This window comes from Geotrypetes seraphini, chromosome 5 (assembly GCF_902459505.1).
Source record: "Geotrypetes seraphini chromosome 5, aGeoSer1.1, whole genome shotgun sequence".
NCBI classification, from domain to species: Eukaryota; Metazoa; Chordata; class Amphibia; order Gymnophiona; family Dermophiidae; genus Geotrypetes; species Geotrypetes seraphini.
In genome coordinates, this window is record NC_047088.1 from 243448933 (window position 1) to 243463543 (window position 14611).

Sequence of the window (14611 nt, forward strand, 5' to 3'; positions counted from 1 at the left end):
TCAGGTCCAGGGGATTTGTCGCTTTTAAGATTGTCGATCTGGTAGTATATCTGGTCCAAGTCCACTTCTACTGTGGTGAGGCTGTCCTTTATTACTCCTTTGAATACTGGTATTGTTGCAGCATCCTCCTTTGTAAAGACAGACGCAAAGAAGGAATTTAATCTGTCTGCAATTTGTTTGTCTTCCTTGATGTACCCTTTTCTTCCCTGGTCATCCAGTGGTCTCACTGCCTCTTTTGCAGGGTTTTTTCCTTTTACGTATCTAAAGAAGGGCTTGAAATTTTTGGCCTCTTGCGCTATTTTCTCTACATAGTCCTTTTTTGGCATCCCTCACTGCCTTGTGACATTTCTTCTGATCATCTTCGTGTTTGTTCCAAGCTTCAGTTGTTTTCGTGCGTTTCCATTTTTTAAAGGACTCCTTCTTTTCTTTTATGGCTTCCTTCGCCTCTCTAGTAAGCCATGCCCATTCTCCTTTGCCTTTAGTTTTCCTTTCTGCGGAGATTTTGTGCTTCCGTGATAGTATTTTTAAGAAGGGACCATGCCTGATCTACCGTTTTAACTTTGTCCATCTTTTCTTGAGCCGTTGTTTCACCATGGCTCTCATGCTATCATATCGTCCCTTTTTAAAGTTTAAGGTCGTGGTTAAGGTTTTGGTACTTTTCCCTTTCCCGATGTCAAGTTTAAAGTTGATCATGTTGTGATCGTTCGTCCCCAGCAGGACCGTGACTTTTACTTCTTTTGTCGGTCCCGTAATGCCATTTAGGACCAAGTCCAAGGTGGCATTTCCTCTCGTCGGCTCTCCCACCATTTGTTCCAGGAAGCAGTCCCCTAGCACTTCCAGGAACTTGGCCTCCTTGCTGCAGTTCGAGGTTCCCAGGTTCCAGTTTATCCCCGGGAAATTGAAGTCTCCCATGATTATTTGCTTTAAAAAAAAAATGTTTATTTTTCATTTAAGTACAAATTGTGCTTTACAGGCAATATATGGAAGCTAATATAACCAATTATATAATGGATTTTAACAATAAATCAAGCCAAGATCCAGCCTTAGGAAATACATAAAACTTACCCCCTGTTTTACTAAGGTACGCTATGCGTTTTAGCGCGCGCTAACCACTAACGCGTCCATAGACTAACATGTACGTGATAGCATTTAGTGCATGGTTAGCATACGCTAAAACGCTTAGCGCACCTTTGTAAAATGTAAGTACATAGTCCTCAGTAAGGAAGAACGGAGTGAGACAAGAAAGAAACTTAAAGGAAATTAGAGCAAAAATTTCAGCTTAAACAACGGACTTGTGTTAATCCGGAAATCACTGGGGTGCAAAAGAAATTCCTTTCCCTTCTAAGAAGAAACGCAGCTGGTCTGGGTCATAAAATATGTACTTATTTTTTTGATACAAAATAAAGCACTTGCAGGGAAACCTTAACTGGAAAAAAAAAGCACCCAGCAAAATCACTTTGTCACGATTTGTTAAAATTATTTGCTATTATAAAACCACTAGTGTTTTAGCCCGTTACATTCGTTACAGTAACGGATGCTAGAATAGCCCCACCTATATCCTGGCTCTGACCCCACCCATGCCTCGCCTCTATCATGCCCGGACCCTGCCTCCCACTGATCCAAGTCCCACCACCTCACCTTTCACCATTTCCTTTGTACCCTTTTAGCCCTCCTGACAGGGTCTTTACTTACCCGAGGCGGCAGCAGCAGTCCTGACGTACCAACCTTTCTTCCCTCAGTGCCCCAAAGCAGCAGTGGTCCTACCATTTCCATCTCTCCCTTTCCCCCTTTCACACCCTCTACCATCTCTCTCTGACCCTGTTTCACCTCTTTTACCATCTTTCCCTTTCCTGTCCCCCTCTGTCCTTCCCCAAGACCATCTCTCTCTCCTGCTCCCTCCACACTCCCTGAAGTCGATCTCTCCCTATCTCCTACCATCTCTCCTGGTCCCCCTAGTAGCCCCTCTGTCCTTCTCATCCATCTGCCTGTGTCTCTCTTTCCTCACCTCCTGCCTCTGCGGAGCTCTCGCAGCTCCTTCAACCATCTTCCGCCGTGGCCTGCAGCCGCCAACATCCGCCTCAGGGGATTCTCGCGCATGCGCACTCCTACCTGCGGTGCCCTACAGCGCATGGAAAACGGGAGCACGCAGGTGGGAGTGCGCATGCACGCTTAGGGCTTTATTATATTAGATGGGGGGGATATGAGAGATTTAATTTTGTCATTAACACTTCCGTTTCATACAAAATATTGCCTTCTTTCCAGTATTTCTCTTGCAGGCTGAAGTCAATAAAATGAAAGAAGAATTCAGTGCCCAAGAACTCTATTCTGACTTTTTCACCAATGAAACAGAAGATAAGATGATCAGTGCAGCTTTTGTAGATACAAATCTTTCAGGATCCCACGTTCCTCGTGAAAAATGTCATAACATTTGCAAGAGGCTGTTACGTATAGAGGCCTGCCACAGACCTGAACATGCCAAAAAGTGTGATGTCTTAGAAGAGAAAATTGAGAAGATGAGAATAAATAACCAGGATTTGTCCATGAGGCTTGACAACATCACACTTATTCGAGGTATGTGCTTCTTTTAATGTTTGTGATCATAGAAGTTTGCATAATTCGAACTGGAATTGCTGAAGAGAAAGCAGGTTTAAAGAAAAACAGTATTTCAGACTGAACGTGTCCGGGCCCTTGGATGAATCACAAAAGGATGCCTTGCACAGAAAACAGTTTCAAATAAGCAAACAAGTCTAATTGCAGGGATGCTGAAGCTGAGTTGCAGCAAGGTCATTTACCACCACCTCCCCCCCCCCACCCCCACTTTAACTAAACCGCAATAGTGGCTATCGATGCAGAGAGCTGCGCTGAATGCCTCCGCGCTGCTCCGGACGCTCATACGGCTCCTTTTGCAAAGGTGCGCTAAGTGTTTTAGCACGGGCTAAACTCTAGCGTGTGCATGTTAGTCTACGGACGTGTTAGCAGTTAGCTGGCACATATATTTAGCGCGGGCTAAACGCTTGCTAAAAGGCATAGCGCACCTTAGTAAAACAGGAGAATAGAGTTCCTAGGCGCGTCGGAAGCTGCACGGAGCATTCAGCAGGGCTCCCTGCGCTAATAACCGCTATCGCGGTATAGTAAAAGGGGGGCGGCTAGTATTTGGAGATGTTTGATGTGCCCGGAATTCTTTTTTCCTGGTGTTGGTATAAAAATAGGGGCTCCTTTTACTAAGGTGCGCTATGCTTCTTGGCATGCACTAACCACACACTAAATGCTAACGTGTGCATGTCAGTCTATGGACACATTAGCGGTTAGCGTGCACGTAGATTTAGCATGCACTAAAACACTTAGCGCACCTTAGTAAAACAGGGGTTAAATCTGTCAGATAGCAGCAAGATATTAGCCTTGACTTCCAAACACAGAACTGAATAGGAAGGCAAAATAAAGCCAGAGGAACACCATGTCGCAGACAGAGAGCAAGGGGCTATGGCCTCCTCCCAGGAGCGTGGCACCGATATTAGAGGCGGACTATTTTATCGTGGCCCACCCTATACAACAGATGGAAGGGTGTACTCTAGAGCAGGGGTAGGCAATTCCGGTCCTCGAGAGCCGGAGCCCAGTCAGGTTTTCAGGATATCCACAATAAATATGCATGAGATTTGCATCTCAAGGAGGCAGTGCATGCAAATCCATCTCATACATATTCATGGTGGAGATCCTGAAAACCTGACCTGGCTCCGGCTCTCGCGGACCGGAATTGCCTACCTCTGCTCTAGACCATCTCACTCATTCTCTTCCCACACACCAGTCCTCTCATAGCTCCTCTGATCCCCTCTCTCTCACCCATAATCCCCTCATTCACTCACTTCTGACCACCTCACCTTGCTTACCCTTTAGTGCAGTGGTTCCCAACCCTGTCCCGGAGGATCACTAGGCCAGTCAGGTTTTCAGGATAGCCCTAATGAATATGCATGGAGCAGTTTTGCATGCCTGGCACCTCCATTATAGGTTAATATCTCTCATGCATATACATTAGGGCTATCTTGAAAACCCAACTGGCCTGGTTGGGAACCACTGCTTTAGTGTACCTCTCGTTCACTTTCTTGTCCCCCATTTCCTCACTAGCTCTCTCTTCCCATTCAAACACTCATTTTCCTATTTTCAGAAGGGGTCCTGCTCCTCTGGTCCCCCAATCCTTTCATTCTCTTTTCTCTCCCTCCACTTCATCTCTCGTCTCATTTTGACTTGGTTTGGCCATTAGCTGGGTAGCACCAGAAGGCCCCTCTCTCTCCTATACTTTCCAGAACTGGAAAATGGGACACCATGGTCCATGAAGCATAGAGGAAGGACGTGGCTTGAAACACAGCGCTGCTGCTACTTTTCAAAAGAAGCTGAGAATATGCCAGGTAAGGAGCAGAAAGAGAGGCAGCTCCTCGGTCTCCCAGGGTGATTTCACAAGCACTGAGGAATTCCATGGCTGTTCCTAACAGCCTCAGAATGGCAAGAGCTGGGGACCCTGACTGCGATGTCATAGCATCTGATAGTATAGCACGGATCACTAATTGCCTCTTTTACAAAGCCGCATGGCAACGGCCCCGAAGCCCTTTAAATCTCTATGGGCTTCAGGGCCATTAGCGCGGCTTTGTAAAAGAGGCCGTAAATGTGTCTGAATTTCTGGAAAAATCTGCATGTAAAATGATTTTATTTTTGGAAGTGTCTACAGAAACTTGAACCTTGCAAACTGCATTGCAAAATATTTGTCTGTTGAAATGTTAATGCTATTTCCGCTGCTGTCATCTTAACAAAAAGAAAACTTGTTAAATATTAAATGAGGAATATTTTGTTGCATATTTCAATTAAGGGGAGCAAGGTCAGAAAGGGGAACCAGGACTCAAGGGAGAACAAGGAGCTGTGGGAAATCCAGGAACAAATGGGATGAAAGGTAAGCTGAGGAGCCGTATCAAAGTGGATTCTTGCAGTTTGCTGATTATTTTTAAAGATCATTTGTAAAATAGATTGTTTAGTACAGTGTTTTTCAACCTTTTTACACTTATGGACCAGCAGAAATAAAAGAATTATTCTGTGGATCGGCATCAGTCCATGAACCGGTGGTTCAAGAACACTGGGCTACGTCGTGGGCCAGACCCCGCCCATCTCTACCCAATCTCCACCCCAGACCCCGCCCCCATAATAGTACTAATTGCACCTTGCACGTCCCGTGCCTCATCTGGAAACCTTCCCTCTGACATTGCAACGTCAGACAGAAGGCTTCTGGCTCAGGCGCAGGATGCCCATAGGAGCCACTGCCTGTGGCATTGTGCACTGAATCAGTCAGGAAAAGGGAGTTGGCTCGAAGATAACACCGCATCGATCGCACTGTGGACCGGCGGTTGAAAAACACTGTTTTGGGCCTGATGCACGTGCTGACCCTGTGGACCGGCAGGAAATTTCTGTGGACCGGCACTGATCCATGGACCAGTGGTTGAAGAACACTGGTTTAGTACATAGCACTTTATAAGCTGGAGCTAACACTTGTAAACACAGACAGGACACCAGCCTAAAACATGAGTGTGATGTAGCAAAGAGAACTGATTTGAGTATCATCAAATGTGAAGCTGGAGCTGTAAATATTTAAGAACACTGCTAATGGAGGCTGATTAATTTATTATTTAATACAGTGTGGCACAGAATAGGGGTGGTCAAGTGTAGTCCACCTGACGTTCGAATCGAGCCCACTTAAAAAAGTTTTGCTATTTTTCATTTTACGTAATTATTTATTTATTTGGTTTTATATCTCATCCTCTCCAGAGAGCTCAGAACTAGAGAGTTGCACGGGGACAGAAATCCCACCCATCCCCGCCCGTCCCTGCCAGGATCCTCTCCGTCCCCACCCGTCCCTGCCAGGATCCTCTTCGTCCCCACCCGTCCCCGTCAGGATCCGCTCCGTCCCCGCCAGGATCCTCTTCGTCCCCACCTGTCCCTGCCAGGATCCTCTCCATCCCTACCCGTCCCCGTCAGGATCCTCTCTGTCCCCAACCATCCCTGCCAGGATCCTCTTCGTCCCCACCCGTCCCCGCCAGGATCCTCTTCGTCCCCACCCGTCCCCGCCAGGATCCTCTCCATCCCCACCCATCCCCGCCAGGATCCTCTTCGTCCCCACCAGTCCCTGCCAGGATCCTCTCCATCCCCACCCGTCCCCCGCCAGGATCCTCTTCGTCCCCACCCGTCCCCGCCAGGATCCTCTCCGTCCCCACCCATCCCCACCAGGATCCTCTTCGTCCCCACCCGTCCCCGCCAGGATCCTCTCCGTCCCCACCCGTCCCCGCCAGGATCCTCTTCCTCCCCACCCGTCCCCGCCAGGATCCTCTCCATCCCCACCCGTCCCCGCCAGAATCCTCTTCGTCCCCACCCATCCCCGCCAGGATCCTCTCCATCCCCACCCGTCCCCGCCAGGATCCTCTTCGTCCCCACCCGTCCCCGCCAGGATCCTCTCCATCCCCACCCGTCCCCATCAGGATCCTCTCCATTCCCACCCATCCCCGCAAGGAATTACCTTCATCCCCTCCCGTCCCCATAAAAAGCAGCAATTACTTCTGACAGGATCATCAATTCCACAGTTTCTTTTGTGTTTGCGCTGCTGTTTTCCTTGTGGAATCTCTTTGGTGGAACCCTTTTTTTGTTTTCTGTTCAGGAAATTAACTTATAAACCCCCTCTTTTACTAAGGCTGACGTGTCCATTATATTATATGGACGAACCCTGCTTCCAAAGCCTTCTATCCCCATGGGGGTCCCGTGGGCCAGAGGGGGGTCCCCCTGGGTGTCCCGTGGGTTAGGGGGGGGGGATTCCCGCGATCCCCGTTCCCGTGCAGACCTCTCCTCAAAACGGGTTACAAATTAGCATTCACAATTTTACAATATTACAATTACATAGGGTTACATTTAACACTCATTAGGTTACAGTACACTTCCCCCTCCGTATTCACGGAGATAGGTGAACAGCATGGCAGCGAATATAGAAAAACCATGAATAACTTTTCATGTTATTTGCAGCTTTTCTGTAAAAAGCCCTAGAAAAGACACAAAACCGCAAATAACCTTACCTGTTCCTGTGAAGAAAGCGCAACGATTTTCTTTGTGCAACGCTGGGGGCAGCACTTTCCTATGATGTAAATTTGGGGGCGGAGCCTGCGCACCAGAAACCGTGAATAACCAAAGCTGTGGTTAATGAAACCACAAATACGGAGGGGAAAGTGTAACAGTATTATAGGTTGCAGCTAACCCTGGATAAAGTATGAGAAAATTTTAAAATAATTACATATGAAGAAATATACACCGAAGTGTTTTTCGTGCCAATGACTAAAACAGGAGCGTGATGATATATCACTTTTGATACCCGATTGGGTGCATAGCTCCATTTCTGAGGCTTTTTCTACTTCTTAAAATAAATGGTAATAATTGCTTTGAGATATCGCTGGTCATTAATTACTGGGTTTTGTCTGTTCTATTTAGTATTTGGCTTTTATCTGCTGACATTTGCTCTGTTTCTAAATCACTTATGGAATAAATCAACACATTCTTCAGACACTCCCTAGTCATCTATTTGCAATACAGTACTCCCCCAATATTCACGGAGGTTCCGTTCCAGGAACCCCCGCGAATGTTGAAAAACCGCAAATACGTTTTTTAGCATGGGAGACAGTTGAGGGCAGCTGGAGAGGCAGGAGAGCGAAGCCGGAGCGCCAGCGAGTTAAGGAAATTACTCGTGGTATGCTCTGACCGCCTCTTCCTGTACTAAAGTCGGGCCTCACCAATCAGGAGCTGCTTTGATATGCCCCCCCTCCAGAAAAGTAATAGAAAAAAAAATACTGCATGCTTAGCACACACAAACAGCTTACTTTCAACAAGACACTTTAACATGTTTTACGGTAAGCATTTTTGCACACGCTAAACATGCATTACATAGTAACATAGTAGATGACGGCAGATAAAGACCCGAAAGGTCCATCCAGTCTGCCCAACCTGATTCAATTTAAATTTTTTAAATTTTTCCTTCTTAGCTATTTCTGGGCAAGAATCCAAAGCTCTACCCGGTACTGTGCTTGGGTTCCAACTCCCAAAATCTCTGTCAAAACCTACTCCAGCTCATCTACACCCTCCCAGCCATTGAAGCCCTCCCCAGCCCATCCTCCCCCAAATGGCCATATACAGACACAGACAGTGCAAGTCTACCCAGACCATTTAGACAACATACCCCTAAGTAAAACTAGAATTATAACACATCACCTTTAATGTACCCCAGTTATAGACTGAAAATGCAAGATTAATATAGTGTGATTTCAGTTTATTTATGTTTTTTACTTGAGTTAACAGGAGAACAAGGAGAAAAAGGTGGAGTAGGAGTGCAAGGAGATACCGGCCCAACAGGAGCCATGGGGGCTCCTGGCATAAAAGGAGATCCAGGATTAAATGGTACGTAAATAATAAAATTAAATTAAGTCCCAACACTAGTTCTTAAGTACTGGCTATGTGGAGGGCAAATCTATATCTGGGCACCCACATTTATGAATATAAGAAAAGTCATGCTGGGTCTGACCAATGGTCCATCGAGCCTAGTATCCTGCTTCCAACAGAGGCCAATCCAGGTCATAAGTACCTGGCAGGATCCCAAATTCCATGCTATCAATCCCAGGGATCCCAGTGTCTTCTTCATCTATCTCAATAGCAAATTATGGCTTTTCTTCCAGGAACTTGTCCATACCTCTTATAAACCCAGATATGCTAACCACTGTAACCACATCCTCCTGAGCTTAACTATTTGTTGAGTGAAGAAATATTTCTTCCTATTCCTATGTAAAGGTATTACCATGTAACTTCATTGAGGCCCAAATTCTGTAACCAGCGCCTAGTGTTAGGCACCTATTTTGGTGGCGCCCAACTAGATAGGCGCCTATGTAAATTGAATAAGTTCAATTAAGCTTTTTAATCAGCAATAATTGAAACTTAGGCACCTATCAAGAAAGAGCAATTCTGTAACAAGGCGCCTCTAAAAATATAGGCGGCCTTCAGAAAAATAGGCGCTATGCATGTTAGGCATGGGCGTGGCTTCGTGTTAGGCGCCTTGTTACAGAATCGCTGCTCTTAAGCACAGTTAAGTGCTCGCATGGCCGCCTAACTTTTAGTTGTGCCTAGAGCTGGCCTATTTATTGGACTCCTCCAAAATAGGTGCCGCTCACCGTGATTCACTAAACAGCAGTCAATTGTACTTGAATCGCGTTGCACGGTGCCTACGTCGGCGCTTCTTAAAGAATTTGCCTCTGAGTGTCCCCTGGTCTTTTACTTTTTGAAAGAGTAAACAATCGATTCACTTTTATCTATTCTATACCACTCAGGATTTTGTAGACCTCTTGCACTTGTAAAGATACAGAATACTAGCATTTTTGCGGGTAAAGTGTAGACTTACATATAGCATGGACTATAAATGCAAAGGGGGGCAGGGCATGGATATGGTTCATATTGATGCATGTAACTTACAAAATACTCTTAAGTTACCCACGCCCCTACCGTATTTTTGTGACTGCAGTTACGTCAGGTCTGTGTCTGGTATAACAGTGGGTGTACTGTGCTGATACCGGGATTATATAGACCAGGGGTGTCCAACCTGCGGCCCAAGGGCCACACGCGGCCCAGTGAAGTATTTTGTGTGGCCCCGGTCGAGGGCGATGCAGTGTTTTCCTTTGCTGCCCCTGGGTGTTTACCGTCTTGCCGGCTCCCTCCTGTGTCTTACTGCAGAGTTTGCACGTTTGTGCGGCCCCCAGAAACATTTTTTTCGGCCAATGCGGCCCAGTGAAGCCAAAAGGTTGGACACCCCTGATGTAGATATTCTATAATGGAATCTGGGTTCCCAATATAGAACAGGCTCCCACCATGAGTTTTTGACGTACCTAAATGGAGGCACCCCATTATTATTGCTCCTTTAATGGATGCCACTAAAGATACTTATAAGAGGTGACTGCCATCACCACACATTTAGGCCAGCTTTCTTGCTAGCCCAACTTATAGGTATGGAAAGCAGCTTCAGTGGCTGCCACCAATCCACCCTAGTCTGTGCATCAAAATGTTTGTGTAGCCCCCCAAAAAACTTTTAAAACCTTATGAGGACAACATTAATAGGCTTTATCAGGTCCATAGGGAGCAATTCTATAAAGGGACACCTAGAGGGAGCCTAGCCTAATAGAAGTCTATAATTTAAAGGAAAGTAGGTTCCTATTTTCCTATATTGACTATTAACACAACTAGGTTTCAAGTTTTATTTAAAATTTGATAAATTGCTTAATTATACTTCTAAGCGATGAACGTAGCTAAAATGTTTTACAGCATTCAGGGGATACAATATGTAAGATGTACAGGACTTACTGTGCCAATGGGAAAGGAGGATAAGAAATACAATATCGGATAGGAAAGAAGACAAATAAAGGAAGAACAACAGGAGGGATGAGGAGGAACCGAAAAGAAAGAGGAGAGAATAGCAACTAGAAAGGGAAAAGAGAAATTAGAATGAAAAACGAAGGAGAGCAAGAAAAAATGGGAAGATTATCTCTGTAAGGAAATAAAGGTTGAATGTAAAGGTATATGTGCATATGTGGTTAGCTGTGAGCAGGGTCATACAAGCTATAATCAGCCCCTCCAGGATATCAAGAAAAGACTGATTATATATTCCATGTCTGAATAGGTGATTGTATTCAATAAAGTTGCTTTTATCTCAGGTTGATATATTCAGTCCTTTCCCCCACTTTTTTTCCCACTATATTTATTGTGGGGTGTTTGCCTTGTTTTTTGCTGCACAGATGCTCACAGGAAAGTTTGAAGAGAGAGGTGTTCGGGGGGGGGGACGACATGGGGCATGATACATTGTATGTCTGGTAAGGAGTAGGAAGGGGCAGGAAGGAGACAGGGAGTGGGGGGGGTCAATGCCCATAGATGGTTTTGGCATCCCCCCACCTCTTTTGTGGCCTGTACATGAGTACTTACATGTATATTTGGAATGTAAAAGTTGACACCTTCTTTACCCCCCTTTTACAAAAGCACAGAAGAGGTTTTTAGCGCCTGCTAGCACGTTGAACTCTGTGCGCTGCTCCAAGCGTCTTTAGATCTTTGGGTCTATGAGCGTCGGAGCAGTGCAGAGCATTGATCGTGCCATCCGGCACTTAACTCCTCTTCCATGCTTTTATAAAAGGGGTTGGGGGGGGGTTAAAGAATTACCCTAGAGCATTTTAAAATGTAATACAAATATTGAACTGTTATAACGTTCAAAAAAAATATTCTTTTGTAGGTGTTAAAGGCGATCCAGGAGAAAAGGGTAAGCCGTAAAATTTCAGCTCTGATATTGTTCACATACACCTTTTGCATTTCAGTTAGGAAAAATGAATTCCTGGTTAAGTATTCCGATTCCACAAGCACAATCATATTACGCTTTCAGAAAGTTATTAAAAACTTATCTGTTTGATAAGTTTGTAACTTGATTATTGTTGTATCTCTGTTTCTATGTATGTTTCACTGATTGTACGGTGTCAGGTCAAAAGCGCGCCGGGACAAAGGCGCGCGCAGACAATTGAGCACAGCGCGGAGGCGCGCGCTGCAGAAAATTACAGTTTTTACGGCTACGACAGGGGAGCTTGGGGGGGAACCCCCCACTTTACTTAAGAGAGATCGCGCCGCGTTGTGGGGGGTGTGGGGGGTTGTAACCCCCCACATTTTACTGAAAACTTCACTTTTTCCCTGTTTTTAGGGAAAAAGTTATGTTTACAGTAAAATGTGGAGGGTTACAACCCCCAAGCCCCCCACAACGCCGGCGCGATCTCTCTTAAGTAAACTGGGGGGGCTCCCCAACAAAAACCCCCGTCGGAGCCCCTAAAAACTGTAATTTTCTTCGGCGCGTGCTTCCGTCTTGCGCTCAGTTGTCGGCGCGCGCCTTTGTCTTTCGCGGGGTTGTCTATGAACCAATTGTACAGTCCTTTTTTGTTCTGAAACTCCTGGAACTTATGGTTGGGCGGTAGAAAGAAAAAGATTATTATTATTACTATTATTATTATACAACCAAAGTCAGATAAGATACTTTTGATCTCCAACTCCTGTCATCTCTAATTAAAACAGAGTACAATTAGGAGGGGGCAGCCTTGTGAAGGACTTGAGCTCGGTTCATGGGTGAGGGCTCTATTTCCTCAGACAGCTGAGGGATACTTTTAAAGTATAGAGAATAGATCTAAGACTCGATTCTCTTAGATTCACAAATCTGGAGCTGACAGAGTTCTCAAACATCAGCATATGAATTTCCTTTTCTTCTAATCCAGATAGGAAAAACAAAAAAAAAATCCTTAGTAGCCTGCTTCTAAAGAAAAATAATGTCTGTGCTTAATTTTATATGGCCATGAAAAAAGAATTTTAGTTAACAAAAATCCAAGTTTCATGTTATGTAAATGCATAAAATAAGCACAAAGCAGGAACAAATGATACATTACAAGTAATTTGTCCCCTTAAATTACACCCCCCCCCCCATTTCAAAACCGCAAAAGCGGTTTTAGCGCCGTCTGGCACGCTGAATGCTCTGTGCTTCTCCCAACATTTATAGGAATTCTATGACTGTTGGCGCAGCGCACAGCATTCAGTGTGCTGGCCAGCGCTAAAAAACGCTTTTGCGGTATTGTAAAAGGGGGCGGTAAATGAATAAATTCAAGGCCACGCAATCAGTATAATTTTGATATTGATTACTTAATTTATTGGTTGTTATGTTTAATTCATTAAACACCCTCCCCCCCTTATACAAAACCATAGCGCGGTTTCTAATTTCAGCTGTGACGGTAACAGCTCCGACGCTCATAGGAATTCCTATGAGGGTCGAAGATGTTACCGCTGCAGCCAGCACTAAAAACCATGCTACAGTTTTGTAAAAGGAGGATAATTGTTGTACAATGACCATTTTTACACTACTTTGGCCAGTCTGTTCTTAAAAAGCAGTTATGAACTCTGAGATCCCAAAATACATTGCAGATGGTGATGTCACAGGTTTACATTTATAAAAATCAAGGAGAGAGAGCATTAGAAATGTAATTTTTTTTTGTAGTATTTTTTTTTTTTTTGCAGCTTTATGGAAATGAGGAGTGAATTGCTTGCCAAGAACAGAGAGTGCAAGGCTGAGAAACAGAGATATTCAACAAGAAAACAATTATCCAGCTTTTTTTTTTTTTTAATCTCTATTTTCATGAAATATGGAGAGTGATTGCTCTTCAAGCACTCTGGCTTGGTCAGAGTGAGCTTATTACCTACAAGAAAGACAGCAGGGGCTCTTCCTGAAAGCCAAGCACAATGATAAAAGTTCCTGAAAACAAGTAAAAATAAAGTGGTAAACTAAAATAAATTCACAGAAAAAAAACCTGATTTATTTTAGATGTAAGATAAGGTAAGAAAAATTGAAAGAAGAAACATTTTTGTGGTGTTTCTTCTCCTTTAATTCTTATTTTAAACTTTTCGTTATGGCCATCCAGCTCTTGCAGCATAACTATTAAAAACCAAGAAATCCCAAAGACCCAACATGTAGACAGACACTTTTCAGTGAACAATTCTTCTGATTGCTGGCTTCTCTGGGAGCACTTATTTGGTCTTTAAGTCATGGTGTCCACTAATACTGTATATACTCGAATTTAAATATATCCAAGTATGAAACAAGGTACCCTTTTTCCCTCCATAAAGGAGGAAGAAAGGTTGACTCGAATATAAGAGGGGGGGATGGGTTAATATTCATGTGTCCTGCCAGGATCTGTGCCTTGCCACCCCCCTCCTTCACTCCGTCCCTTGCCAGGCTCTGCATTCAGCCCCCTTCACTTCAAGGCGGGAAGGGCTCAGGGCCGGGCAGGAGTGCAGAAAGCTTGCTCCTGCCTGATACACAGCTGGACTACCTGGGATTCAAAAAGCCAAAAAAGGTATGCGGGGGGAGGCGAGAGGAAGGTAAAAAAAATTGTTAGAGTCGGTCAGGACTAGAGGTCTGCACGGGAACGGGGATCGCGGGAATCCCGCGGTTCCCGCGGGGGTCCCACGGGAATCCCCCTCTAACCCATGGGACTCCCACGGGGACCCCCCTCTGGCCCACGGGACTCCCACGGGGATGGAAGGCTTTGGAAGCATGGTTCGTCCATATAATATAATGGGCACGTCAGCCTTAGTAAAAGAGGGGATTTATAAGTTCATTACCTGAACAGAAAACAAAAAAAGGGTTCCACCAAAGAGATTCCACAAGGAAAACAGCAGCACAAACACAAAAGAAACTGTGGAATTGATGATCCTGTCAGAAGTAATTGCTGCTTTTTATGGGGACGGGCGGAGATGGAAGTGGGGACGGAGAGGATCCTGAAGGGGACGGGTGGGGATGGAGAGGATCCTGGCGGGGATGGGTGGGATTTCTGTCCCCGTGCAACTCTCTAGTCAGGACAGGTGGCTGGAGGGATCCCTCCTATCCTGGCCTACCCGAAGCCTGCAACAAGCCTGGAAGGGGTGGGTGGGCGATGACCCAAATATAAGACGAAACCCCCCATTTTTGGGCCACTTTTTAGCCGAAAAATCTCATCTT

At 45.2% G+C, this 14611-nt stretch overlaps 1 protein-coding gene across 1 annotated transcript in view; it reads left to right on the forward strand.

Annotated features, from left to right (window-relative positions):
* Window positions 1-14611, forward strand: part of MARCO (macrophage receptor with collagenous structure) — a 54487-nt gene that overhangs the window by 11558 nt on the left and 28318 nt on the right. Inside the window, exons 3-6 of the mRNA XM_033947104.1 lie at window positions 2263-2571; window positions 4856-4936; window positions 8365-8463; window positions 11324-11350. Of these exons, the coding sequence (XP_033802995.1) occupies window positions 2263-2571; window positions 4856-4936; window positions 8365-8463; window positions 11324-11350 (516 nt within the window). The remainder of the gene's footprint in view (window positions 1-2262; window positions 2572-4855; window positions 4937-8364; window positions 8464-11323; window positions 11351-14611) is intronic.